This window comes from Alligator sinensis, unplaced genomic scaffold (genome assembly GCF_000455745.1).
Source record: "Alligator sinensis unplaced genomic scaffold, ASM45574v1 scaffold320_1, whole genome shotgun sequence".
In the NCBI taxonomy this organism is placed as follows: domain Eukaryota; kingdom Metazoa; phylum Chordata; order Crocodylia; family Alligatoridae; genus Alligator; species Alligator sinensis.
The window spans coordinates 302,847-330,751 of record NW_005842249.1 but is presented as its reverse complement, the minus strand read 5'-3'; the positions used below and the strand labels follow the sequence as shown (position 1 = coordinate 330,751).

Here is a 27,905-nt window from a genome sequence, read left to right as displayed (position 1 = left end):
TAATATGAACTGAAGCCATTTCATACTATGCCAGGCATCTGTGCCTTCATACACTGTACTGCTCTATACAAAGTCCTTCCCAAACTGGAACCACTAAAGCCATATTTTCATAGGACTGTGAGTACATTAGTTAGTATGAGGGTGAGTTAAACTGTGTGCTCTCTTCAGCAGTGCTAATTACCTTGCCTGAATTTCCATGATGACAAGGCTATGCAATGATGTGAGAATCCCAGCTCTCATTCAAAAACAAAGTAGCCAGTTCAATTGGTCACAAAGGAAACTTTAAAAGCATGACAGGGAACCGGACAGCAAATAAACAGAACTCAGCAGTTCTTTACACCCCATGGTTTTAAAAGCAATCTTCTGAGTTTTGAACTCTTTAGAAGCTCCATATCAAATATGCATTACTTGGGATGATATGTGTTTCAAGGTCATCTGGACAATCTAGCTAATACTGAACTCACCTAACCAGTATGCCTTGCCATAAGCAAAGTATTAAACCCAGGTCTGATTAGAAATGGCTGCCAATTTCTTGTCATTTAAAGATATGGCTTTTACTGTACCCCAGTCACTAGCTCAGTGTCAGCCTGTTTGAGAGAGGCTTTTCTCTCTGCCACAGTTGGAGCTAGGAGAGATGTCTGGGTTGAGAAGAGAGTTCCTGATGACATGGTATGCATCACGATGATGTGAATAGCTTGGATCTGCAGACCCTTCCGATCTCATCCAGAGCCCAGAGGCATAGTGATCTTTTTCAGCACTGGGATCATAGGGCAGGGGGAGAAGAGGATTATACTGAGCTATGGGGACAGAGGGGGAACAGAGTGTAACCTGATGGGGTAGCAGCTGCTACTGCTGTGGCTACTCCTGGAGAAGTGAAGGCTCTGGCTGGTGCAGCTGAGAAACAGGCAGTGACACAGGCTCCCTAGGGCCCCTCTTCTTGCCTTGTTTTTTCCTCCTTCCCCACCAAGGGCACAGGGCTGCACCTTCCATGGAAAAGTCTTCATGGAGGTGGGCACCATTCTACCCTCCTACCCTCAAATACATTCCTAGGTGCAGGGTCTGCACCTGCCCAGCTCCTAGGACTAAGCAGCGCAGAGCTGCACCTGCTGTGGCAAAGACTTCTGGGGGGAGGGGCCATTGGTGCCCCATCTAAGCTGGCATCCTAAATAGATGGTAGAGGAAGCAATGCCCTAAAAGGCCTTCAGGTTGGAAGGGTCCTCATTCACATGGCACATTGAGGGGAACTTGAACAGAACTCACCAAATCTTCTTCTTTGGCCCAAGTATCATCTTTCTCAGTGGTTCTCAACCTTTTCAAAGCACCCCTTGTTAGATCCAAGGCACCCATCAGAAAATTCCATTTCTTAGTTTTCACTTATTTTTTGACTACAGAAAAATAATAAAGCCTTTACCTGGTGGGAAGAACTCAGACAAACAACATCCAGGCAGAGTGGTTTTATTAATCACATGTAATTGGCTTGTTGGTCTAGAGATATGTTTCTCACTTTGGGTGTGAGAGGTCCCAGGTTCAAATCCTGGACAAGCCCAGCTTTTCAATTGGCTTATGGAACTCACCCAGAGAGTGGTAGTGGACTGGTTGGTTTTGACCTGGAGAAACGTAGGTAGTGAAGTCCCACAAGACTCTGTCCTGGGACTGGTACTGTTCAATATCTTCATCAGTGACTTGGATGAGGGAGTAGAAAGCACTCTGTCCAAGTTTGCAGAAAACACCAAACTATGTGGGGAGGCATGCAAACTAGATGACAGGCTGGGGAAATGTGGGGAACAGAATAGGACACAGTTTAACAAAGATAAGTGCCATGTGTTGCACCCAGGGAGGAAGAATCATCAACACTTCTATAGCCTGGGAGATACCATACTGAGGAGAGGGATCTTGGAGTTGTAGTCAACTCCAAAATGAACAAGAGTCACCAGTGTGATGAAATAATAAGTAAAGCTAACCTTTGTTGAATCCTGCCCCCTTGGGGCATTGTAGTGTCCCCTATACCCCCTGGTTTATGTCTGTTATGTTCCAAGTACTGTTCTCTCATTAAAAGGTATATGGTTAAGTCCCCATTCGTGATCTGACTCTGCTCTATAGGAGCAGGAGAGTCCCTACACCTCCCACAGCGCTTGTGCATCTGCTCTGATCCCTTCAATTGGAGAGGGGGTACCTCTTGGAGTACCACCCGGGTTACACATGTTTGTACACCTAACAGTGCTGGCACCCCACAGCACCCTTGGCAGGATTTCAAGGTACATTGGAGTGCTGCAGCACCCTGGTTGAGAATCACTGAGCTATCTAGAAATCAACCTCCAGTTAGGATCCGTACCCTCCTACAACTGCAAAGTCTATTAATTTCTTTACACTTAAATTTTTTACATAAATAAATAAGTATTCTTTAGACACTGTCAGCATCATTCCCATAATGAAGTCAAGTGCATGTGTACCATGGGAAATGAATGTGAGGCACAAAGATCATTTAAGTATTTATTACAATATTTCCCAAACTTTTGATACCTGGAGCACACTTTTTTTCTGGATTAAAGTTGGTGGCACACTTCACTCTCATGCCCAAAAAGAGATAGATAGATAGATATCAGCACTGGTATGATTTCCTCTGGTGGGGGAATGGAATATGCTACCTGTTTTGAAAAATGGGTCTATCTATCTATCTATCTATCTATCTATCTATCTATCTATCTTCATAAAAATAAAAAACTGTCCTCACTGCTTGGAAGGGAAGGTGCTAGCTGGCAGGGTGTAATGAAAGGCAGCAGACAAGTTGACTGATGGCTTCTCACCCCTCCTTTCCCACTGTGACCTCTCCAGGGTTCAGTAATGGGGTTCCACCAAGGGCAGCCAGCATTCAAGACAGCGGCTGCCTCCTCATCCCTCCTTCCTGTTTGGGCCTCTCCACTGATCAGCGCTAAGGGGCAGGGCTGCTGCAAAATGACCATAGAATTAGAACTTTATGCCATGATCGAACCATGAAAAGTCCCCCCATGATTTAGGTAGATCCACTACTGAAAACCCACACCATGCCTATGCCTGTGTAACAGGTACAAGGATCTACCGGATGTAGGCTTTAGAGCGTTATATGGTCGTATGGTCCTGGTGTATGCTACAGTGTTTTACTGACAGGAATTTGTTTGCATCTACATAGAAAGTGCCGGTAAGGCAATAAAATTTCATATAACAAGGGGTTAGGGTCACAAGCCAAGGGGCCACAGGGAGGGAACAGGTCAAAGGTAAAGAAACATTAGGACTTGGTAACATAGAGTACCTGTAGATGTGCTGTGAGGCTGCTTCGATGTGCTGTAATTACAGTGTGTCAGAGTAGACTCGATTAATCAAGTCTGCTGTGGTGTGGTAATTACCACACTAAAGCCAGCCTCCGCATTTCGTGTATCAGCATCCCTGCATGTCAAAATGGTGTTGGGAGTGCTTTAACTAAAGTGCATCAAACGAGCTTTAGTTCAAGCACCACCACCACCATTTTGAAACGTGAGGATTTCATAGATTTCATAGACATTCAGGCTGGAAGGGACCTCGGAAGATTATCGAGTCCAGCCCCCCGCCCGAAGGGCAGGAAGTCAGCAGGGGTCATAGGATCCCAGCAAAATAAACATCCAATTTTCTCTTGAAGGCGTTCAAAGTACGTGCTTGAACCACCTCCAGCGGCAGTCTATTCCAGACCTTGGGGGCTTGGACAGTAAAGGATGCTGATACACAAGACACTGTGGCGCTTTAATTAGAGCAGCTCTCAGAGCCGCTCTAATTAAAGCACCCCCCCCCCCAAACCCCAAAGGGAGCCGCTCTAATTAAAGCACCCCCCCCCCCAAACCGCAAAGCATATGTAAAAGTGCCCATATACGCAGCACCTGAATTTCCCCCGGGTTAAATTTTCAGAGGTGTCCCCAAGTGAGGCTTTAGTCCCTAGAGGGCTCAAACAGCAGCCTGCAGCGGCCCCCAAGTCTGAGTCCAGCTCCTTCAGCCCACTGTCCTGGCTGACCCAGTCCGTGAGATCTCCAGCTCCACTGTGCGCTCCTCTGCATACGGCTGCCCAAGTGCCATGAGCACACTGCTCTCTTCCCCTTGCTCCTGCCACAAGCTTCCTCTTCCTTTTTCCTTTTCTCCCCAGCCCTTGGGGGTTTCTGAGAGTTGCAGTCCAAATTAATAGTCAGCACAGCTCTGCAGACTGTCCCCCGGTTCCTTCTGCTGTTACACACATGACATTCACATTAGTTTCTTCACAACCCCCACCACCCACCCACTCCAAGTTTAAATTTCATCTCCTTCCTGACCCCATGTAGCCTGATCAAATTTCGGTACCATGAGGTATGTGCATGTATAGTGGTGTCCCTTCCAGAAACTTCTGCAAGAAAGGACCTTTTCCCCTGTTGACCCACCTAGGAAAAGTAAGAGCATGCAGCGTAGAAGGGGCAGAAAATCCTGAGATGAATGCAAGCAGCCAATATCTTGTTGAGCAAGTGCTTGACTTCATCTCGCTGGGGGTTTAGTGACGTCCTTCAGTGAAACTTAGGTCTCTTCCCAGTAATGACAACAGGCTTCTGTACCCAGCCTTTTTGTGGAAGCCTCTTTATTTGCTTTCCAACTGCTACTATAGGACAATCCTGGGGATATGTCTACATAGCAAAAGGAAGGTCTGGTTGTAGCATGTACTAGCTGGCACAAGTAACAGCAGGGGAGATGCCATGGCACTGGCACAGTAGCAACCAGAGTACAAGCCTTCCAGTGATTCTGGCTGTAGCAGGTATTAAAGTCTGTGTTGCTGTGTTACTGCTGTTGTTCTTACCCCTACTGATCAGATTAAGATAGTACATGTACAGTCAGATCTTCATTTTACAGTGTAGACACACCCTGCAGTAACAACTGTAAAGAAGGACCAAGTGGGTGATTGGCAGAATAAACAGTAGGGGTGAGGAGGTCAGCCACATGTGCCCCAGTGATGGCTACCTCATCACTAGGGATCCTGGTTTTCTCTGATTTAAGAAAAAATCCCCAATTTTCCATTAAAAAAATATAACCCCAAATCCATATTTTTCTGTGATTTAACTGAAACACCCCCCCAACATACACACTATATACCTCCCCCACACACACACATATAGATAGATAGATAGATAGATATAGTGATGTTTCATTTTAATCATGGAAAAATGTGGATTTGGGGTTACTTTTTTAACTGAAAATTGGGGATTTTTTTTTAAAACAGAGAAAACCAGGATCCCCGTTCATCACCATACCCAAAGCCTAGGTCCATGCCCACAGTGAGGCTGGCCAGGATACAGTCCAGCAATCAACAAGGGGTGAGGTAAAATAAGGTGTATTTGTATGGCAGCTAACTAGAGTATGAGTCTACTCATACTCCTACTCCTACTTAGGATATTCTAAAAGAATCCCAGACTCTTCAGAGAAATTCCCATTTCCCAGAGTCACAACATATTGCTGCCTACCACTGGGATGGAGACATTTCCTAGAGTCTGACCTTTGGTTTTTCAAGGAAGGAGGAGGAAAAAGAAAAATTGGTGTCACAGAAAGTCCCATGTAGCTCTGGTTTGGTTTAGCATCCTGACACAGAGACTCCAGGTATATCAGACCTCTGTTGGGAACCACAGGGTGGTCCCAGCCATCTTCCCCTCATAGTCTGCATTGAACCTCTCATTCTGGGCCACAGTAATGTGATTCTTCCAGTCACCAGCAATCCCTAAAATGAGACAGAGACAATAAAAGAAACAGAAGGAAACACGTGAAGCAAAGAATCTTTTGGTAGAGAAAACTGTAATAAAGCACAGCCTTGCTGACTGAGGAAGCACTTGGCTCAGCCCTCAGTGACACTCTTCCATGAAAAGCCAACAGATTTACACATGTGTGGCTGAGAGGGAAATTTAGCTTTAGGACTAATGAGTGTACCGTACACAGCAGGGCCAGAACTGTAGTTCATTACATGGAGTACTAATTAGATACAGTACAGGCCCAACTCTATGTGGTATTGATTGCCACCCACCCCTACTAGCTGCAATACAAGGGTGCAAGTCCCATTCTCCCTTCTAAAGTGTCTAAGGGTGCATCTACACATCACCCTATGGCAACGTTGTTACTGCACCGTGCTGTAGTGCTTCCTTTTAGAAGTACTAAAGCAAAGTGCAGTAGCCGCCTGTACTGCACTGTGTGTGCAGCACACAGTTAGTTTTAGCTGCTACTTCACCGTAGCAGCGCACTAAAATGAGGGAGTGCACCGCTATAGCAAAGTAGCTGCTGGTCATGTGTAGACTTACATGATCGCTATGTCGCCATAGCACATTGTACAGCAATGTAACATGTTGCTACAGTGATGTAGGGTGATGTGTAGATACACAGGTGTCACTTGTGGGGCTTTCGGTATCCCAAGTCACTAAGCATGATTCAGTTGCAGCCCACAGCAGCCCCAGCAACACTAAGATAGGTATGTTCTTTAGACCTCTACCTCCACCTGAGCTCCGCTGCAATTTCACTCCGTTCTTCAGCACTCAGAAAGGCCCATAAGTCCCCAATTCCTTAGACACAGAAAAACCAGACCTAGTAACTGATAAATAATAGCCTATGTGGTATAGCAAACAGCCTAATGGCATAGACTCCTGTCCTTGAAGTAAGAGACTAGGGTTCTTGGCTTATGTTAGCCACTGGGAGGTTGTACTCGTATTTCTCTCTTCCCAAGAAAGTGCTCTTGACTACTGGGCTGCTCTGTTCTTTCTAACCTCCTATTAAAGCTAGACCACTGAGTGGAAAGGTATGCAAGAATCCTAGAACTAGAAGGAGAGAAAACAAGGTATTCTTACTTGGCAGTTGAGTGTGATGGGTACTCCTCTGGGAAGTAGGAGGCCTAGTTTCAGCTCCCTATTCTCTATGCTATTGGTACACTTTATCAAATAATTATTTAATGGTGGGGGAGAAATAAAGACCCACTTTTCAAGGCAGTGTAGAAAAGAAAACCAGATGGGAAAACAACTTCTAATGCTAACTAAAGAGAAAAATGATGTGTGCTCATGCTCACACATATGCTCACCTTTGCACATGAAAGGGGAATATCCTTGTTCAACCAGGAAAGCAGGAGCCATCTTATAATTGGTGGTGGGATTCTCCTTCATCATATCAAATGACATGTGATACAGAATCCTATCCAGAACCTCCTCCATCAGGTCCTTCCCCAGGAACTGCATCACCTTCTGAATTTCACGCTTTAGGTCCTACAGAAAGAGAGGCAGTGCTTCATACAGATGGGGTGTGGTTGGACTCAGTTGATCACCCAGTCAGGTGAACAGTGGGCACATCTAAACAAGATGTTTTACCATGCAGTTGCCTAACTGACTGTGCGATAAAGCATCACTGTCTAAATGTACCAACACTTATTTCTCAGTCAGTTAGTCAACTGTGGAGTTAATTTGCTACCTGTACATGCAGGTAGCAAATTAACCACATGGTTGTGATGGTGTGGATGCGGCTGACTGGGAGCAAATTTGCTCTTGGGCAGGCCAGGCAGGAAGGGATGGGAGAACAACCCCCTCCCCTAGGAGCTGCCTGATTCCAAAGAGGTCTCTGAGCACAGATCCCAGGCTGGGAGAATGCCCCCTGCCTCAGCAGCCAGCAGCTCCTAGCCCCAGCTCTGCTATTGAAGGAGGGGGGGCCGGGAGATTTCTCCAAGCTCCCTGGGAGTGCGCGCAGTGGTGGGGAGCCAGCCTTCCACTGCGCTCACCAGATGAGCTGCCCACAGTTCTGTCTTGCTCCACGCCTGGGCTCAGTGGCTGCACATGGCCCCAGGCTGCATGCCCCATGCCTCAGCCCTGCCCAACTCCCTCCTTCACCATGGGGAGCTCCTGTCTGCAAGGGGAAACCCACCTTTTCCTGCATTTTTCTCCTTTAATGGAGAAATTCTGAGTTTTTCTCCTTAAAATGAGAAAATCCAGGTTTTTCTTCTTAAAATGAGAATATCCAGTTTTTACCGCGTTTTTCCATGGCAAACAGAAAACCCAGATCCCTGCTGAAAATGGACTTGAATATACCCACAGACAGGTTTTCCCAGGATAGCGGGCAGACTGCTCTTCAGAAGGGTCTTGTTGCCCACTCACCTCTTTCATGGCCTCATAGAACAAGTAGAGAATGGGGTGGTCCTGCTTCTTCTCCCACCATCCTTTCACATGGTCGTACCAGAACACATAAGCAACTGGATTTGGAGAAAGAGATATGCAGATACCATCAGAGGAAGTGTATTGGATAATGAGGGGACACATGCTACACTGGTGTAAATCTGTTGAAGTTCATGGTGACCACATATATCTGAAACCAAATGGAAATCTGTACACAAACACCCAGTGCTGTTTATTACTACATATTGGGCCAAGTTCTTTGTTTTGCTGGTTCCAGTGTCAGGCTGAAATCTGTATCTATTCATCCATGACTGGAACAGAAACTAGATAGTAACCAAAAATTGCATAGATACAATTTAGGGTCAGATTACTAACTGGTGTAAACTGAGGTAGCTACAATGAGGTTAAGTGGCAAGGTCCACAGATGCTGTATATCAACATGACTCTTATCAAAGTCCCTGGGTTAAATACTGAGCTGGTGTAAACAGGAATCCCTCCTGGTAGTCAATAGGCCAGAATGCCAAGTGATACTAATCAGGAAAACTGCACTGAAATCAAATGGGCCAGATTCTGAGCTGGTATAAATCAACATAGCTCCCATCATGTTACCAGATTTGCCTATCAGTTTTGGGTGTGCTCATTTATTAGGGGTACATTTCTAGGGTCTTTGTAATTTTATTAATGTGCTGCTTGTGTTACTTGTGTTTCTATATGAAGCTGTATCTCTCCTTTCTGCAAGTCCTCACCCCCAATGGAGCTATCTTGCAGGACTCAGTTTCAATGGGGCTGGGTTCCTCCAGCCACCAAATCAATCAAATACATACACACATGCACAGATTAATGTGATGTGCCTGACCCAGCCGAGTTGATCAGCATGTACAGGCTGACACCCTCATATGCCAGGAATCAGTTAATTAAGGTAACAATAAAATGCAGTCAGACACAAGCACACAGGTGAACAGAATACCTCTGAATCAAGCTGGGTGTCCAGCTGACACCTTGTGGGCCAGCATTCAGTTCATTAGGGCATGTCTGAGCCAAACTGGGTCAATCAGCCTATACAAGCTGATCCCCTTATGTGTTTTAAAGTCAGCATGTCCCAATCTTTTGCCCTAACTGTCCTAGTAGTGGTAGCCTCTTGATGAGCGGACCCCACAGTATTTTTGGGCTTCACAGGGATCTTTGGCTTAGGTGAAAGAAGTGTTGCTGCAGAGCAAGTAGGGAAGGGGAAGTAGAGAAGGAAAAATACACCCGGTTATCACCAGTTTGACTATAAAAGTTATTTATTGTAAGTGTATGAAATTTACAACCTATACCCTTGAAATTTATAATGGCACTAGTAGTAATAGACATGCAAGAAAAAACAAACAAAAACAGTTACAATATTACCCTGGTTTAATTGAGTATTTGGGGAAACCTAACTCAAGCTTAACTAATAAAATTTAGGTTCAGAAAGCTATGCCTAGAGAGAAAAAGAAAAAGAGAGAGAGAAAGAGGGAAAAAGACAAAGAGAGAGTGAGAGCTGGGATCTCACCATTCCAAGGCACTCGGGTGATTTGTTGACAAGCAAAGTTCCTAGCACAATCCTTGAAGGTTAAACAGGCAACCGAAAGAGACGATCTGTTTCTCCCAGCTTCTCAAGAACAGCAGCGGATGGTGTTAGAGAGATTTTTCTCTCTTGAAGCACTCTGTTTACTGCTTTACAGCTTTCCTATACCCCCCAGCCTCTTCAAAGCATTCTTTTAATTGTGTAAATCAAGAGGGTTCCAAGCCATAATTGACAGGAAAAATCCTGTTACATAAACAGTTTCAATTTGTCCTTTTTCAGTGACAAGGGGTTATCTGGTTTGGAACATCTTAAGAAACTGATTAACAACCAGGAAAAACATAAAATGTTAAGGAGTAACCAGACACCTAGGAGCCAGCTTGAAATTATTATGAATATAGAAGATATACTGCAAGGGATACTACATTGTTTCTCAGATGGCCTAGCTATGCTTGCGCTGTGAAGTCAGCATCAGTGTTTTGTATTTTACCTGTTGTGAATAAGCCTTAGCTTAGCATAACATTCAGATCTTACTGTAGTCTTTTAACATACTTAAGGGGATTACTTGGAGTGTTTATAAACTTTGTGGGGAGGACTTCCACCAGTCATCCCGGGAAAAGTATGACAGCATTTGTGGTTAGGGCTCCAAAGGGCTGGATGCTGTGATGAACGCTTAACCATTGTTCAAATGTCGCCCATACCCCCCCGACTCGGTCTCTTGCCTCAGCATTCCCTAACGCGGAAACCAAGTTTTAGTCAGTCAAATTTAAATAGGCCTCCCATACTGGGACCAGGGAATATACGGCCTGAGATGCCTATTAAACTTTTCTTCTGCTTAGTTCTGGTTAGATGAGGTGTGTGTGGGGGTGGGGGAAAATAGAAAAAGTCCTTTGTAAGTCCAACAAGCTGGGTGCCAGGGCTCCCTCAGGAACACAGAGCTGACAGATAACAATCAAGTCAGGCCAGCCAAGGGCTGAGACTTGGCCCTTAGGTTTTACTCATAGAACATCTGAGCCAGTGGATTCCCTGATGTGCAGATACTTACGTAGGGGAATCTTATTGCGAAGAGGAGCAGTGATTGGATGAAAACTACTAAAATCGCTAGTCTGAAAGGATGCCCTGAATTTCCAAAGACATACAGAATATATTTAAAGGACCCAGCACAAATATTCCTAACAAAAGGCAGAAGTCAGTGTGAGACAATGCATGTGTGAATACACATACATGTGAAACTGCTCCAACATGCTGTAATTACAGCGTGTCAGAGCAGTCTCATAGATTTAATAGATTTCATAGACATTAGGGCTGGAAGGGACCTCAGAAGATCATTGAGTCCAGCCCCCTGCCCAAGGGGCAGGAAGTCAGCTGGGGTCAAAGGATCCCAGCAAGATAAACATCCAAATGTCTCTTAAAGGAGTCAGGGTAGGTGCTTGCACCACCTCTGGTGGCAGTCTGTTCCAGGCCTTGGGGGCTCGGACAGTAAAGAAGGTCTTTCTTATGTCCAGCCTGAAATGGTCTTGGAGGAGTTTGTGACCATTTGACCTTGTTGTCCCTTGGGGCCCTCTGGTGAACAGGCTTTCCCCCAGATCCTGATGTACACCCGTTATATACTTATAGGCAGCCACCAGGTCCCCCCGAGCCTGTGCTTTTCCAGGCAGAAGAGTCCCATGGCTCTCAGCCTCTCATCATGAGGCCTGTTCTCCTGCCCTCTGATCATGCGCATGGCAAATTAATTGAGCAGATTAATCAAGTCTGCTGGAGCGTGGTAATGACCGCACTCCAGTAATTATAACCTACGTGTGTGTACTTGGTGATGGAAAGTCCTAGGGAACAAACACTTGCTCAGTTTGGTTGGGAAACCCCAATGAAGGCAATGGCATGGTGCAGGGAACCCCAGTGGTCCCCCATCATGCTGTTCTTGAGAAGGCAATATCACTGCATCTGGTTACCTTGCAGCCATTCTCCCAGAAGGACTTGGGTAGGAGGTGTTCTGGGCAGGAGCGATAAACTGTGCAGCAATAAGCTCCATGTAAATGGCACATGTAGACACACCCAGTGTTTCCAAGCACAGAGAGGAGCACAGTAAGGCTCTTCTTTTATTGCAGTCACTGGCCCACCCCTGCTGTCACTGGTTAAGTGTGTGTGTCCTTGACTGGGCCTGCATTTAAAGCAGAGGCAGAGACAGCAATGACAGTTCTATACCATACCATATTTTATAACTCCAGTTAATAGACCATAACACTTTACGAAAGAGACCATAGTTAAGCTTTCTTACCCTCTCACCTCTTTGATACAGCACAGGAATTGTTTGTACAGGCTTTTTCAGACCTCTTGTGACAAAAGCAAACAGTCTTTTTCCTTTTAGGCAATTGAATCTCGGCACTTGCTTCATAGTTTCATAGTTTCATAGTAGCTAAGGTCAGGAGAGACCTGAACAGGTCATCTAGCTTGACCCGCTGCCACAGGCAGGAATGAATGCTGGGGTCACAAGACACCAGACAGGTGATCATCCAATCTCCTCTTGAATTTGCCCAAGGTAGGGATGAGGACCACTTCCCTGGGAAGTTGGTTCCAGATTTTGGCCACCCTAACTAAAATATTGCCTCCCGATCTCTAACCTAAACCTATTCTCCATCAGCTTATTACCATTGTTCCTTGTCACTCCAGGTAGTGCTGGGGAGAAAAGGGCTCTTCCTATTTGCTGATGATCTCCCCTGATGAGTTTGTAGGCAGCCACCAGGTCCCCCCTCAGCCTCCTCTTGCCGAGGCTAAACAGGTTCAGGTCTCTCAGTCTCTCCTCGTTGGGCCTGCCCTGCTGCCCTCTCACCAAGTGGGTGGCCCTCCTCTGAGCCCTCTCAAGGCAGGCCACATCCTTTTTAAAGTGTGGCACCCAGTACTGGACGTAGTACTCCAATTGCAGCCTGACCAATGTCGCATAGAGGGGGAGTATCACCTCTCTGGTGATACCTCTCTGGACCAGCTAGAGATCCATCTTTGGATGCATGACAAGGTATGGCTGGCCTTGCTGGCTGCAGTCTGGCATTGGTGGCTCATGTTCATCTTGGAGGCAATAATGACTCCAAGATCCCTTTCCACCTCTGTGCTTTCAAGAGGGGAACTCCCCAGCCTGTATGTGTGCTGTGGATTCCTTCTCCCAAGGTGCAGCACCCTGCATTTGTCTGCGTTGAACCCCATCCTATTCTCATCTGCCCACTTTTCTAGTCTGTCTAAATCTAGTTGCAGCCTCTCTTTCTCCCTTCAAATGTGCCCACCTTGCCCCACATCTTAGTGTCATCCGCAAACTTGGACAATGTGCTTTCAACCCCCTCGTCCAAGTCACTGATGAATATGTTAAATAGTGCGGGCCCGAGGACTGAGCCCTGGGGTACCCCACTGCTCACATCTCGCCAGGTTGAGTACAACCCGTCCACCACTACTCTCTGGGTGCGCCCCATCAGCCAAGTTTATACCCATCCAACTGTGCAGGCATCAGTGCCGCAGTCGCTTAATTTATTGATGAGAATGGGGTGAGAGACAGCGTCAAAGGCCTTCTTAAAGTCTAGAAAGACTACATCCACGGCGACACCATCATCCAAGGATTTAGTTACCTGGTCATAAAAGGCAATCAGGTTGGTTAGGCAGGACCTGCCTTTGTTGAACCCATGCTGGTTGCCTCTGAGCATGATCTCCCCTGCTGGCCCCCCACAGATGTGCTCCTTGATGATTTTCTCCAAGATCTTCCCAAGGACCGAGGTGAGGCTTACAGGCCTATAGTTACTTGGGTCTGTAAGCCTCACCTCGGTCCTCGGGAAGATCTTGGAGAAAATCATCAAGGAGAGGGGCATGTCGGAGAGGGGCATGTGAACCAATGATTGTAAGAGGCTGGGCTCATTGAGTGTGCTTCTCGGGTAGGGGTCAAGTGTAAATGATCAAAGGCATAAACCATACGGAGTTTATACACATGCTCTGGGGGGAGGAGGGGCAGGGGGCCTTTAATTAGAACTTTAGTCAAATGAGCTTTAGTTAAAGTGCCCCCACTGCCATTCTTCAGTGCAGGGAAACTGATACATTTAACACTGGACTCTGCTGGAGCATGGTAATTACCACGCTCCAGCAGACTTGATTAATCAAGTCTGTTCCAGTGTGTTGTCAGAGCAGCCTCGATGCACTTATATGGCACCCATAATAACTGAGAGGGCAGAGGGCCATGTCATATAGGCATAAGACTGGGATCCAAGAGACATGGATTCTGTTTTTCATCGTACCTCAGACTCATTCTTTGACCTTGGAAAAGGTCACTATGGATAGTAAACAAATTTCACTTGATGAACCCATGGCACTTACCCAACCACATAAGTATCATTTTTTACATTTGTGCACAGCTTAAACACTGCATAGTGGGCCCTCATGCACTTGAACCTGATAACCCAGGAAGCAGGAGGGTGAGGTTCTAGGTCCCTCTTACCCAAAGAGGGTTTGAACATCCATGAGTCTGACCTTCTAGCACAAAGCTGTAACCAGCAGGCCACAGGTTCAACATAACTCAGTACCTGCTTTAGCCCTCCCCTTGAAACTGAACACTGAACTTTGCATATAGTAGTTGCAGCAGGGCACTAAGATGTGCTTGCTCCTTTAAGGGCAGAAGCAGCCTAACCAGCGAGTCCTGCAGGCTAGGCAGGACACCACAGCTGCAGGTTGCAGGAGCAACATCCTAATGGGGTAATTAGCCAGCACTTGCAGGCAGCCAGATGACCGGAAGGAGGCAGGGCCCTGGGAACATATAAGCTCAGGGCTGGGGGGTAGCAGGGCTCACACTGTTTAGGAGACTGCCAGGGGAAGGAGCCCATGCCTTAGACTGCTACCCAGAGATGTTTGGTCGCCTGCACTGTGGCCTACAAGTACAGTAAAGGCTCCAGGACCCTACAAGGTATCCAGGACTAGGGGATGTGTTGTTCTAGGGTGGAAGCTTGCCTTCTTAAAGAGTCACAGCATGGTCTCCATTGTTATTGTTGTGTTATAGCCCCAGGGCTTATGTACGTGTTCTTGTTTGTACCGGTAGTTTGGGATGAGGCAATAAGGGGAGGTGGAGACCTCATTAGTGCCCAGTGGAAGGCCCTGGTGCCAGAGGGGTGCAGACTGGGGTCAGAGAGCCTGGAGTCAGAAGGGCATAGCAGATATAGGGGCTGGAAGGCCCGGCTTCAGAGCAGCATGACAGACTGGAGCCAGAGAGCCCGGTGCCAGAGAAACGCAGGAGACAGGAACATGAGAGGACAAACGTAGAGGCAGAGTTTGGCTTGGGAAAGGACTAAGTGAGTCAACTGTTTGTATAGCATCCAAGAGGCCTGGGGTGTGGTATAGGGGAGGTTTAGAGCCACACAGGTAGCCCATAAGGCTAAAGGTGTCCCATGAGGCACCATCTTGGAGAGGGGCCCAGGGAAGGGTCTGAAGGCCAGTGCAGTCTAGGGTTTAGTGTGACTGGGGGTTGTGTAAAGACTCATAGTCAGCCTCCCTGTTTATAATTTTACCTACAAGGTGTGGCAGGAGAGATAAGAAGGTGCCCTTGGGGCAGAGCTGACATGGTCATGGGGCACCAGGGAACATCGCAGCCATCCCTGGGACACCCACCTGCTATAGTAGTCACTGGATTAAATGGAGCAAGAGGTTGTGGGAAGGGGTCTGCACCACTGGGAGCAAAGGTCCAGGGCAGAGCCCAGGATTTCCATTTTTTTTCTTAGACCATCTGCCATCACACTAAGCCAGGCAATTTAAAGCTTATTTGTGTCTTCCTAGCTACACATAGCTTCCTCTTCTAGCTGCCCAAGAAGGTGGCTTCAAAAGGAGTACCAGATAATGCCTAGCCTGCAGCCTAGTGGTTGGAGCAGTGTCCCAGGTTGTCAGAGAAATGGCAGGTTCAAATCCCCTTTTATTGAGGTGGGCGGCAGGGCCTGTATCTCCTGATTGTGGGTCCTAGTGCCTCAGCTATTGGGACTAGACTATGGGAGAGCTCACTTATCTTAGGCTTTTGCCAGGTACAGTTCATGACTTACACTTGCCCAGGGCATGTGCATATACCTGCCGTGCCAGAGCACAGCCTTATCTGCACGCTCAGATACCATATGGAAGCTTATTCATCCACATGGCACATACACAGACTGTGCATAAGCACCAAACAGTCATTATGTGGCTGGGCTACTATCATTTAAGTACTTAAAATGAAAGAGGATTCTGCCCTAAAGCTCTGTCTCAGTTCAATTCTCAGTAAAATGAGAATAATCACACACCTGATTTACCTGTTGACACGCATAATCTCTTTGGGGCTCTATGTAACTGCAGACTGTAGTTTCTTTGTACAGGACTCAGCTCACCAATTTGGGGCCTTGAATTTGGTTAAGGTCTTGAGAGTCTACCAGAGGGAAAAATAACGCTAATAAGTTACTAAGCATCCTCCTTAAGGGACCCCTCTGCTTTGCACAAGCTGCTTCTTGGCACTTTAATCAGGTGAAAATGTAAGAGAATACCTTTTTCTAGGCTCATTACCTCCATATAACTGGGCACACACTATAGCTTCAACCCAAGAGCAGAATCACTTCAGTTAGTGGGGTGAATTCTTTCACCCTAGACATGCAAGCCTTGGAGTGTAAGACGGCACTTCGTGTTTTTGAATATCTTATTCCCTGCATTTTGTGAACTCTTTAGTTCAAAACTGCATGTAATGCATAAAAGAGAGTAGCCAAATAGCCAGTACAACTCTGTTACCTGCACACAGTCAGGACCACTGGTTTATATGCCTACACCCAGCACTAGTCAAAAATAAAATGCCTCGCCCAGTTGACATGATGAACTGTGCAGCAAGGTTGTCACAAACATGAGCAGAATGAACACGCAGCCAGTGGCATTACAAACTTTAAGTTTTTAACTTTTAGTTAAAATTAACAACAATAAACATTGTTCCTGAACATTTGTATGTATGTTTAGAGGGGTTAGGTCCTACTCAGCCTGAGATCAGCTGCCCGTGAAACAAACCCTCTTGAATCATCAGCGGTGTATCTTCGCATCTGCTTACTGTAAATCCTGTGAATCCCCATAGGAAGGAAAATGAAAGTGGAAAATGTAATTTTGTCTATGCAGCCTTAATTTCCTTTGAAAAGAGCAAATAAAGAATAGTTTAGCTTCTGCTCAGATATGATCACAGTCTAGAAGTTTTTGAGCAAACAGCATGTAGAGAAAGCCAACAAAAAAAAAAAGAGAGGCTAGAAATCATTTGAAGTCTTAGGCTCACATATAAATTGTCATATTTGTATAATCCTGGCCCCTTTCCAAAGACCTCGGCTTGGAGTCTTCACCCCTGACACTTCTATACACTCAGAATAAATCAAGATCTGGGGCAAAATCCCTATGTCATCACAAGCCCATCTTACGACACATGGTATCTACTTCCCCTGTACATCCATCTCCCCTTCCCCACTCCTAAGAGGGGGGAACTCTGCAGCCTGTGATTTGCAAACTTTCTACACCAAAATATTCAATATAAAAAATGCCTGGTGACAACAGACAGCCAACTTATAACAGAAATAATGCAAAAAGTCAAAGCCTCCCCTTTACCTTTCTCCCGTGGCACTGCACTCTTGCTGTCTGTGCAAATTAGCATGATTTCCACAGGACACAAAGGGTGGGATTGATACGGGTGCCTCCAGACAGCAAGTTCATTAACAACTCTCTGGAGCTGAGCCAAGGAAACTAAAGTCCGTCCCCGTCCCCCCCCCCACTTATGGAAGTTGTGTGGTCAAGAGGGAGGAGTCTGGGATGCAGCAATGCTAGGCTGAGGGCTGGCAGGGGACAAATTCAGCTTCCTGAGATGCTCTAACGTGAGGCTAGATGGGGAAAAATATGAGGCAGATTCACTTGTGTTTCCAGGGCTGTTCCATGTCATGGGCTGAGGACTTTATATGTTCTCTCTGGGAATTTAGTGGTGCTACTGCAGATCAAGATACAAAAAGAGTTGGGATGTCACCTGTCTAGTTCTTCTGGTTCTTGTGAAATGCATTAGTGGGAAACCACATGAGACATCTCCTGTTTCCTACCACCTTACAAAAAGGTTTCAAAAGATTTACAAAAAGTTGTTGTGAAATCCTGGAAGCAGCCTTTCAGGATGTCAGCGTGTGGATGTGCACCCTCCTTTTCCACTTTTTGGCCAAGATTTTCAAATGTTCTCAGCAGCCAGCAGGTCCCATTGAGAATGATGTAAATCTGGCCTTCAGGATCCTAGGCTGGGGTTTTCAAAAGGACCTATGGAGTGGGAGCTGATGCTTGACCCTCCACTGACTGCTTGAAAGAGTTGGACGCCTCACTCCATTAGTTAACCACCAGTAAGCAATTTTGTTCCATTTGCTTCTAATCTCTTCTGTTATTGTTCTTGTTCACAAATTCCTAATACATTCGGGCCCTGATCCATTCCAACTCCCTCATGCACATGGGACTGAAAAAAGCCTGTGATATTAAGCTGAGTCAACAGTAACAGGAATTGCACACCAAGGGACGTTACCTTGTGTTGTGAGTGCTTCATCCTGGGTCATGCCACCTTTCTAAATTTGGAAAGGCTAGAATTTATCCTCTACACCTTTTTTTCTGTCTTTGTAGGCTTGTGGAATAGCCAACCATAAAATTTATTTAATATCTGACATGAAAAAGGAAGTAAAAACCATAGCAATTATTCTCTATTTAAATGATACGATAATTAAACTGAAGGGAGAGGCTATATCACTGCAGAAAAAAGACAGAATTACTTATGCCTCTTCTTCTCCCCTTTTCCCTTCTGTGCACTTCACCTATCCTTTGACCTTTTTAGTACTTTTCTGTCTTCTTTTTCAAGAGTTTCACAAGCACACCCTAAAACTTATTCTACACAATAAGAACTCATGCACCCTATACAGTTTAGCTGTGAGATAAAGCCTGTTTCAGTGCTTTACTACCCTTAGTCAGAAAGCTTTCCTAGTATCTAACATAAACTTCTCTTTCTGGAACTAGAGGCCATTGCTCCTTGTTCTGTTATCTCCCACCACACTAGTTCCATCTTCTTTGTAACCACTCTTCAGGTATTTGAAGGCTGTTATTAAATCCCCCAAAACATGTTACATTTACCTCCTACAAGTGAAATGGGCTTCATAATTTAAAGAAAAAAAAGCCATATGCAATCCATTGCTAGGTTGCAAAAAATGTTTAATAATTTGATCAACATTATGATAAATCTCTTTTTGCAAACAGGTCAGTCTTTGACTTATTTGATTAACCCATCCTTGGCCTCCTTTTTCTAAGTTCAGCTTATGCAATAAACCAAAATATGCTTAAAGTCAAAGGCATTTAACTAGATAAAATTGAATAGCTTCAACTGAATAGCTAGCAGATGTATTTGTTCCACAGAAAATATGAAAATAACTGGAAGATGGGAATAACCAATGTATAATAAAGTAGAATCTACTAAATTTCCGTTGGAAGCGGCACACAAGTGTGTGTATACTAGTTTTGGGAATCCACAAGGGCTGCTAATGCAAATTGTCTTGCTGTCTTTTTGAATGCAAAGAAGGCAGATCTTTAAGATCTTGTCCTTCACTGTGATGTAGTCCTTCTTAGGAGCTGAGCATTTCACCTGTGAAACCAGCCCCCTTCCTACATGTCTCAGCTCATAATGTTTACACTTGCACAAGCAAACAACACATTACTTGGGGCCAAAAACATTACATGAGGTTATACTCCCCCTCTCTTCCTCCCCCTGCCATACTTCCTTTCTCTCCTCCCGCATCAGTGCACATGATCATACTAGGATCCAGCTGAATCAAGAATCTTCTTCAGAGAGGCGTGTAGAAAGCATCCCGTGAAGGACAAAAAGGGGAAAATCATGGGTGTATTAAAGACAATGTGATTTTTATCCAAACTCTGACTTGATTGGACTTCACCCTTTGTTTCTCCTGTACCATGAACCTGGATTTTCTCTCCTTTACATCGGTCACTTCAGTGAATCTGCCAGCAAAATGCATGGATTACTGGCTTAGGGATCATATTACCACACGTTGCACTGGCCTTATTTGCAAAATTTACTACTGGCCCATCACTATGTAAATTGCTTGTTAAGGGTCAATTTTTGGATGTCGCTTTAAAAAAAAGAAAGCAAAACAGGAGAACTTAAATCCCCTAGAAACCTGAGGTTCACCTTTGATTTTCTATATAGACAGGGTCCTACCTACATCATGAAGAGATGGAGGGATTTTCTAGGGCTGCTCATGCACAGATACAATTTCAAGATCTTTTGGTGACTCCCCACCTTGTTGCTGATTGGCCAAGGGGCCAATCAGTCATCTTCAGACTGCAGTGTTGCTGCAGCATTGAATCTGGCTTCTTAAAAGATGGCACTGAAACCATGCTGATTTCCCAGCTGGCACCTTCATTGAATCTGTGTCACTAGCTCAGCCTCTCAGTAGCTGTCTTGCAAAACACATGATCTATGGCTGCAGGGATTGCTGCGCTTTCTTTGTATTCCGGCAAGCTTTTATTTTATTGCGGGGCATTCCACACAAAATCACAGGAAGCACCATTTTTTGGAGTGATTGCAGAAATGGTCAGTTTTCGCAGTTTCCACAAAAATGGAAAACTGCGATTCAAGTAGGTCCCTATCTATATAGGATCATGGAGAAAAGGCTGTTCATGTGGATCAGGAAACCATTAGAGGCTAGGCAACCTCAATTCAATTGCTGTCTCTCAGATTATCTGTACAATGGTGGGCCAACCACATAACCTCTCCCTTCTTCCACTTCCCTTTCCTAAAACCTATTTATGTTTATTTAATCTTCTTTTCGTGGGGCCTCAGTGGAATAGATTTTACTTCATGCTTTGTATAGTGCACAAAGCAGGGTCCAGTCAGATTACCACCTGGACTGGAACTGCCAGGTGCTTCTGTGATCCAAACAAAGGAGCAAACAGACAAAGAAACCCCTTGCAATTGTTATCCCAAAAGAACACAAGCAGTTGAACTGGGAGGTGGGTCTGTATTAACTAAGGAGATGCCATTTTAGCCAGCTGTGCTACACCTGAAAAATACAAAAGAAATTAAATGGAAAAAGAAATCCCTAAGAAGCATTGTTCACCACAAAGTGTTGATGTTCAAAAGGCTGCTGTTATGGAGTGGATACTCAAGCCTAGACCCTTGATTGACAGCAAGATGGCTTTCTGGGTCCCTCCCAGTTAAGTCCAGGATGAAATGTATGTCCCCAGAAGGAGAAATGTATGTTGATTCTGAAAATGGTGCTGGTGGAATCCCTTTTCTAGGCACATTATGTGTTCCTACTGTTGCGTAGGCCTGGGGTATATATGCACCCGCCAGAGTTCCTGAAGAGGCTTGTTTTCAGGAAGTTGGACTGGATGATCCAAGCAGCCTTGCCCATCATTTCTGGTTCTTGTGTAATGCTTTAATGGGAAGCCACACGAGACTTCCTGTTTCCTCCTGTGTTACAAAAGGGTTTGAACACTGTGTTGTGAAATGCTGGTAGCAGTTTTTCAGAATGTCAGGGTGTAGACGTGCACTTCCTCGCTCCCTTTTTGGTCAAGGTCCTGTTGAGAGCAGTGTAAATCTGCCTTTTAGGATTCTAGGCCAGGAATTTCAAAAGGATACAGGAGGGAGGGGGAAGTTGATGCTTAAGCCTTCACTAACCACACAAAGAAGTTGGACAACTTACTCCATTTGGCTCCTAGGAAAATCCACCAGTAAGCAATTTTGCTCCATTTACTCATCTCTTCATTTCAGTTTTTTGTGCATAGAATCCTAATAGGTTGACAGTTTGCAAGATCCAGTAGGAGTCCATCACTAATGTTGATGGCCTCATAATATCTTTCATTCCAAAGACCTCAAAGTGATTTGGAAACATTAGGGTCTGACTTCTGGCCTTTGCTACATACGTGTCTCTCTCATACAAACAATTCTCATGGATTACTAGGTATCCACGGACAGACTTTAATCTTAAATAGCCAACTTATAGTTTCCATCAATACAGTTTCCATGAGAAGTTCCCTGCTGGCGAGCAGGGGGTCGGAGCTATGCGCTGTCCCCTGCCTGTACCACGGGGTTAGGGGGCACAGGGTGTGAGTGGGCGGGGAGCCAGCGGGAGCACAGGGCCCGCACCAGTGTCCTGGGGCCAGTGCCAGTAGGGCCCAGAGCAGGGGGGCAGGAGCGCAGGGTCCCAGCCGGCAGGGGCTCTACGGAGCCGGGCCAGCTCCCCCCTCTCCCTGCTGGTGCTGCCCAGCCCAGCTCCACAGACCCCTGCCAGCCTGCGCCCTGCTTTGGGCCCCACCAGTGCTGCCCCACATTGGTCCCAAGACATGGGGACATTGCTTCCAAGATGGTGACCGGGGGCGGGGCACCTGTCAAGGGGCGGGGCTACCCATGCGGCCCTCAACAGCCTGCCAAAACTGGGTAAGCAGCCCCCCCTTCCAAAATAATTGCCCGCCCCTGACCTAGAGCCATGTTGTCACTTTTGATCTGCTCAGGGAAGTATCAATATCACAAGGATGAGTGGTGTGGGATAGTAGTCAGAGCGTCAAATGGGTCTTGGGAATCTTTCCATGAAGTCTCAGATACAGGCTTTTGGTACCTTCCATACCACCTAAGCCAGGCTTGTCCAACATACAGCCCGCAGGGTTGGCAGGGGACTTCTCAAAGTACAGATTCAGTGAAATATTCCCAAATGGTCCTATATAAAAGACCACGATTCAACCCACAGTAGACATGGGAGCCAAAGAGGCCTTGCCAGGTTGACCTAAGGAAAGGTTCCTTCCTGACACCAAAGCTGTGGAAGTGGTTTAGGTCATTGCAGCCTGTTCTCTTTAGAAAAGCCCTTCACTCCTGCATGGAAGCTAGAAGCTTATCACTTCTGGCATCAGGTAGCAGTCATTTTCTGACCCTATGGTGGTCCCACTAAGAAACAGGAAAGAAACCCTGGCCTCAGATAAGAAGAATTCTCCTCCAGTGACAGGAGAAGTCATGCCATGTACCCCAAGGGGTGGAAAAATCAAATAATTGCCATGCAAAGTGACAGATGGTAGTGTTTGGTGCAGGGCACAGAGGCATCCATCTGCCAGGCTGATCCGTTAGCTTAGGACAGGGGTGTCCAACCTTTGAATGTGGAGCCGGATCACAAACTTTTTATCACCCAGTGGGCCGGAGCCATATTCAAAGACGTCACAGGAAGTGGTATCATATCAGGAAGTGATGTCATGTGACCTTTGACACCAATGAAGATGCAGGAGTTGACATGGTCCTAGTTGACATGGCATGCATGCCCAGGTTGACATGGTGCTACAGGAGCCGCTTGGCTACAACCAGGTTGAACTGGTGCTGAGAAGCCGCAGGGCCATGGGGCTGTCCAAGACGGTCTGCGAGCAGCTGCAGTGCAGGACACTGGGCGTGAGTGGAGAGGGGCCGCTTTTACCCCGAGCTCCTTCCCTGCCCGGGGTCCCCCCTCTCCCTTACTTGAGCTTCCCGCGCCGGGGCAGCCACGGGCTCCCAGGCCCAAAGTCCTGGCAGGGGCTTCCGGCTGGTGGGGCAGGGCCGGGTGGCCTGCTGTTGTGGGAGCCCGCTCTAGGTGCAAGTATGAAGAGGACAAGGGCCCAGGAATTGTTCTCACTGATTCTCCTGGTCATGGGTAAAAGCCTATGTAGAAGGAGGTGCATCCTGGAAATCAGTAAGTGGCTATGTAGATGGTGTTGCCAGTAGAGCTTTGGCTTCTTTGACCATAGCATGATGTTCCCAAAAGCAATGCTTGGGAGACATGGAGTCCATGTGACAAACAGGAAAAGAGTGTCTTTGCATACAAGCTCACTAGCTAGTAAGAAAGGCTTTAAACTAAATTCACCAAGGGATGGAGACAAAAGCCCAGAAATAAGTGAAGAGCCAGGGGATGTGGATAAAATCCTATTAAGGGAAGGCAATAATGGAAATCTTAGCAATGTTCTCAGGGAGAAAACAGGACAATCTCTTAGTTACCTCAAATATTTATATACTAATGCAAGAAGCAAGGGGCATAAACAAGAACAGGAGGTCTTAGTACGGTTGCAGAATTTTGATGTAATGGGGAATACACAGATATGGTGGAACAGTTTACATGACTGGAGTACTTGTTGTGGATGGTTTCAACTTGTTCAGAAAGGACAGGCAGGGAAAAACAAGGAGGAAAGGTTGCCTTGTATGTAAAAGAGATGGCACATAATTTGAAGTGCAGTACAAAGTGGGAGGCAAAATTGGTGAAAGCCTCTGGGTAAAGGTTAGAGGGGAAAGCAGCAGAGGGGATGTCATGGTGGGCATCTGCGATAGGCCACCAGACAAAGAGGAAGAAATGGATGAAGCCTTATTAAAACAACTAGTGGAAGTTTCCAAATCAGAGAACATTGTTCTTATGGAGGACTTTAATTACTGTGACATCTGCTGGGCAGAGAACACAGCACTGCACAGGCCATCTAGCAAATTTGTGGAGTGTGTTGGGGAAAGCTTTTTGGAACAGGTGGTGGAGAAGCCAACTGAGGGGGGTGCTCTGCTTGACTTGCTGATCACAAACAGGGAGGCCTTGGTGGAAAATGTGAAGGTGAAAAGTAACTTGGGAGCCAGTGACCATGAAATGATAGACTTTAAGATCAGGAAGGAAGGAGAGCAGCAGAATAAAGATACTGGACTTCAATAAAGAACAAACTTGGATTTTAACAAACTCAAGAGGGATGGTGGGCAAGATCCCCTGTGGTGCAATTCTGAGGGAGAATGGAGTCCAGGAGACCTGACTATACTTCGAGTTGGCTGCATTAAGGCCACATGAGCTAGTTATCCCAGTGAAAGAATGGGAACTGCAACAAGAGACTGACGTGGTTAGAAGCAATCTCCTCAGTGAGTTGAAACTCAAAAAGGAATCCTACAAAAAGTGGAAATCTGGTGAAACTCCTAAGTGAGCATATCTAAGTATTTCACAGGCCTCCAGAGAGAAAATCAGGAAGGCCAAGGCATGATTTGAGTTGCAACAGGCAAGGGATGAAAAACGCAACAAATATGTCGGGAGTAGGAGGAAGACCCAAGAAACTGTAGGTTTTTTACTAAATGCAGAAGGCAATTGAATTATGAATGATGCAGAGAAGACTGAAGTATTTAATGCAATTTTTTACTTGAGTCTTCATAATTAAAGCCAGCTACCAAACAATGAGCACAGTTGCTGGCAAAGATAGGAGAGGAGACAAACAGCCCAGAGTAACTGAAAAACAGGTTAGGAATGACTTACAGATACTTTCAAGGTGGCAGGGCAGAATAGAACACACCATAGGGTACTGAAGGAATCAGGTGAAGTCATTGACTAGTCAAGTTGTTGGCTTGTGAAGTTTGGGTGCCGTCTTGAATGATAGGAAAAGGGCAAATATTGTTCCTATCTTTGATGAAGGGAAGAAGGAGGATCTGGGGAATTACAGACCAGTCAGTCTAACCTCAATACCTGGAAAAATCCTGGAACCGACCCTCAAGGAGTCTATTTAGAAACACGCAGAGAACAAAGTGATCAGGAACAGCCAGCTTGCATTCCACAAGAGTAAGTTGTGCTTCACCAGTTTTATTTCCTTCTATGATAAAGCGTTATGGACTGTGGGGACAGCAGTGAATGACTTGACTTTAACAAGGCTTTTGACAGTGCCTCCCATTACATTCTCATTAACAAACCTTACGCTTCAATCAACCCATGAATATTGGTAAGTCCCTCTGCAATTTAGGCAGACCCCTACTGATAACCCCTGCCCTGCCTATGCTTGTGCGATTGTTGCAAGGTTCCACTGGGTGTAGGCTGTACAGTGTTACATGGGCATATTGTGTGTTGCTGACAGGAATTTGTATGCATCTACATAGAAAGGGCCAGTAAAGCAGCAAAACCCCAGGGGTAGGTTGACAGAGAACTACCACCTCACCAAGTGGCATAAGCCCTTCCCTGCTAAATGGCAGCTGGCAGAAACTATGTGTAGACAGTCCCTTACTTCTGCCAGTATACAAAATTTCCCCGAATCAATGTCTTACACTGATTGCTCAGAAGAGTAATGTGAACTCTGTTGGCTCAGTTCAGTGGACTAGGAGCTTACCTCCCCATTTGAATCCCTCTGTGTTTTGAAAACACTCAGTGCCTTCCAGCCCATCTCTGTGAGTGAACCAGCATGGCTTCAACCAGGGACAGGGTTCCTAGGCTCTGTGCTTCTGACTGGATCAGGAGGGAGAGGTTGGATCCCCTAAGCTTGTGGAGAAAAGGTGCAGCCCAAGCCCAGCTCTGTGAAAACTGGTGGAATCAAGATGTCTTTGAGAAGATGTTGGAGGGCATGCACGAAAAGGACTATGGACAGAAGGAGAAACAGCCAAGCCCAGGCAAAGTGACTCTGGCAAGTATAAAATCAGGCAGTCCTGCAAAGCACAGCAGCCTGAAGCCTGCCCCGTGACATGTCCCTTTGTAGAGGAGTTCCAGAGCACCCTTGGCAGGGACCTCATCGCTACCCTAGTCACGATTGTGGGCCCCTTGATGGACAACTCGCAGAACCTCCAAGATCCCCAGTGAGGAAGAAGCCAACCCCCTGGGGAAGGAGGGAAGGTATGGTGATCCCAAGCCTCAAAATGTCTTAGGCGGCCAACTACAGTTTGACACCCGGGACAGCCAGAGCCATTGGACAGACAGGTACATTGACCACTAGGTACAAGCTGCAACTTCTCCATTGCTCCACACATACGGTTCTTCACCTGGCATTATCTCAGTCCCCTCTCCCCTGCAAACTCCCACTCCTCATTTGAATTTCATGTCCTTCCTGACCTCAAAGGGAAAATCGTGGGGGATATGGTTTCAAGTGCTACAGTGTTAGATATCAGCCTGGCAGACAGGTTAGAGTTCAGGTAAAGAGATATGTGCTGGCTGGTCAGTGGTGCCTGCTCCCACTAGTCTGAGGTAGTGATATGATTATTTTTCCTTCTAAATAAGAGAATCTCCCCAGCAACTGCTTCCTCCCCAACGATCCTCACCATGCCCCTGTATGATATCTCATTGAGCAAGTGCTTCACTTCATTTCACTTCACTGGGGTGTGGTCCTTCAGTAAATCTTGACCCTTCTCAGTAATGACAACAGACTTCTGTACCCAGCTCTTTTGTGAAAGCCTCTTTATTTGCTCATCCTTTTTAGCTGCTGTTATAGGAAAAATCTAGAGCTACATCTAAACAGCAAAAGGAGCATGTATTAGCTGGTTGTAGCATGTACTAGCTGGCACAAGTAACAGCAGGGGAGATGCCATGGCACTGGCACAGTAGCAATCAGAGTACAAACCTTCCAGTGATTCTGGCTGTAGCAGGTATTAAAGCCTGCATTGCTGTGTTTCTGTTGTTGTTCTTACCGCTACTGACCAAATTAAGGTAGCATATGTTGCAATTAGACCTTCATTTTACAGTGTAGACATACTGGGTGCATCTATACGAGACACCTTACTGCATAGTAGATTAATCTACTGCACAGTGGGCATGTCTACATGTCAATTCATGTGCTTTTGCTAACGCACATTAAATTTAGTACCTACATTGTTAGGTAGTAGAAAAAGGATCATTAGCCTAATTTGATTAACATTAGCGAAAGCACGCAGTTTTTTGTCATGCTTTAATGTGCATCAAAATAGGCTGATGTGCATGTGCACATGGTTTTGAGGATACCCTCTGTGCCTAAGGTGTGTGGGCAGCCAATCAGGTGCCCTACTACAGGAGCTGGGGTAGGAGGTGTTCTGCGATCACCTCATGGACACGGTGCCCTATCTGCCACTGCCAGCAGGGAGGGTGGGGAGTGCCCACAGCTCACTAGCCACAAGCTAAGATTGTCTCCCTGGAGCTCCCTGCCAGGCTGAGCCTGCCCCACTGGGAGCTCCCGGCACCTAGCTAGCTGCATCAGGAATCTGCAAATCCCTCTATGTGCTGCAGGGGGGCAGAACAGAGCAGGAACAGGCTGGGATCTGCCTAATCCTGTAGGCTAAGTACAAACAGTCAAAAAGCCCGAGGCTGAATTGATTCAAAATCTTTGCTGATTTTTCTAAACTGAAGAGATTGAACCGATAAGCAAGTGAACTGATGTTCACTTTTCAAACAGGAAAGGCAGCCAGACCCCTGCAGTGGCCCATACTAGTAGCTGGGGGGTGCTAG

At 46.1% G+C, this 27,905-nt stretch overlaps 1 protein-coding gene across 1 annotated transcript; it reads right to left on the bottom strand.

Annotated features, from left to right (window-relative positions):
• Nucleotides 1-5,595: 5,595 nt before the first annotated feature.
• LOC112550908 (sulfotransferase family cytosolic 1B member 1-like) lies at nt 5,596-17,399 on the bottom strand. The gene is made up of 4 exons (XM_025208750.1): nt 17,296-17,399; nt 8,130-8,224; nt 7,070-7,250; nt 5,596-5,731 (listed from the first exon to the last, which is right to left on the bottom strand). The coding sequence occupies exons 1-4, from the start codon at nt 17,339-17,341 to the stop codon at nt 5,619-5,621; spliced, it is 435 nt and encodes a 144-aa protein (XP_025064535.1). The 5' UTR covers nt 17,342-17,399; the 3' UTR covers nt 5,596-5,618.
• Between the last annotated feature and the right edge of the window lie 10,506 nt (nt 17,400-27,905).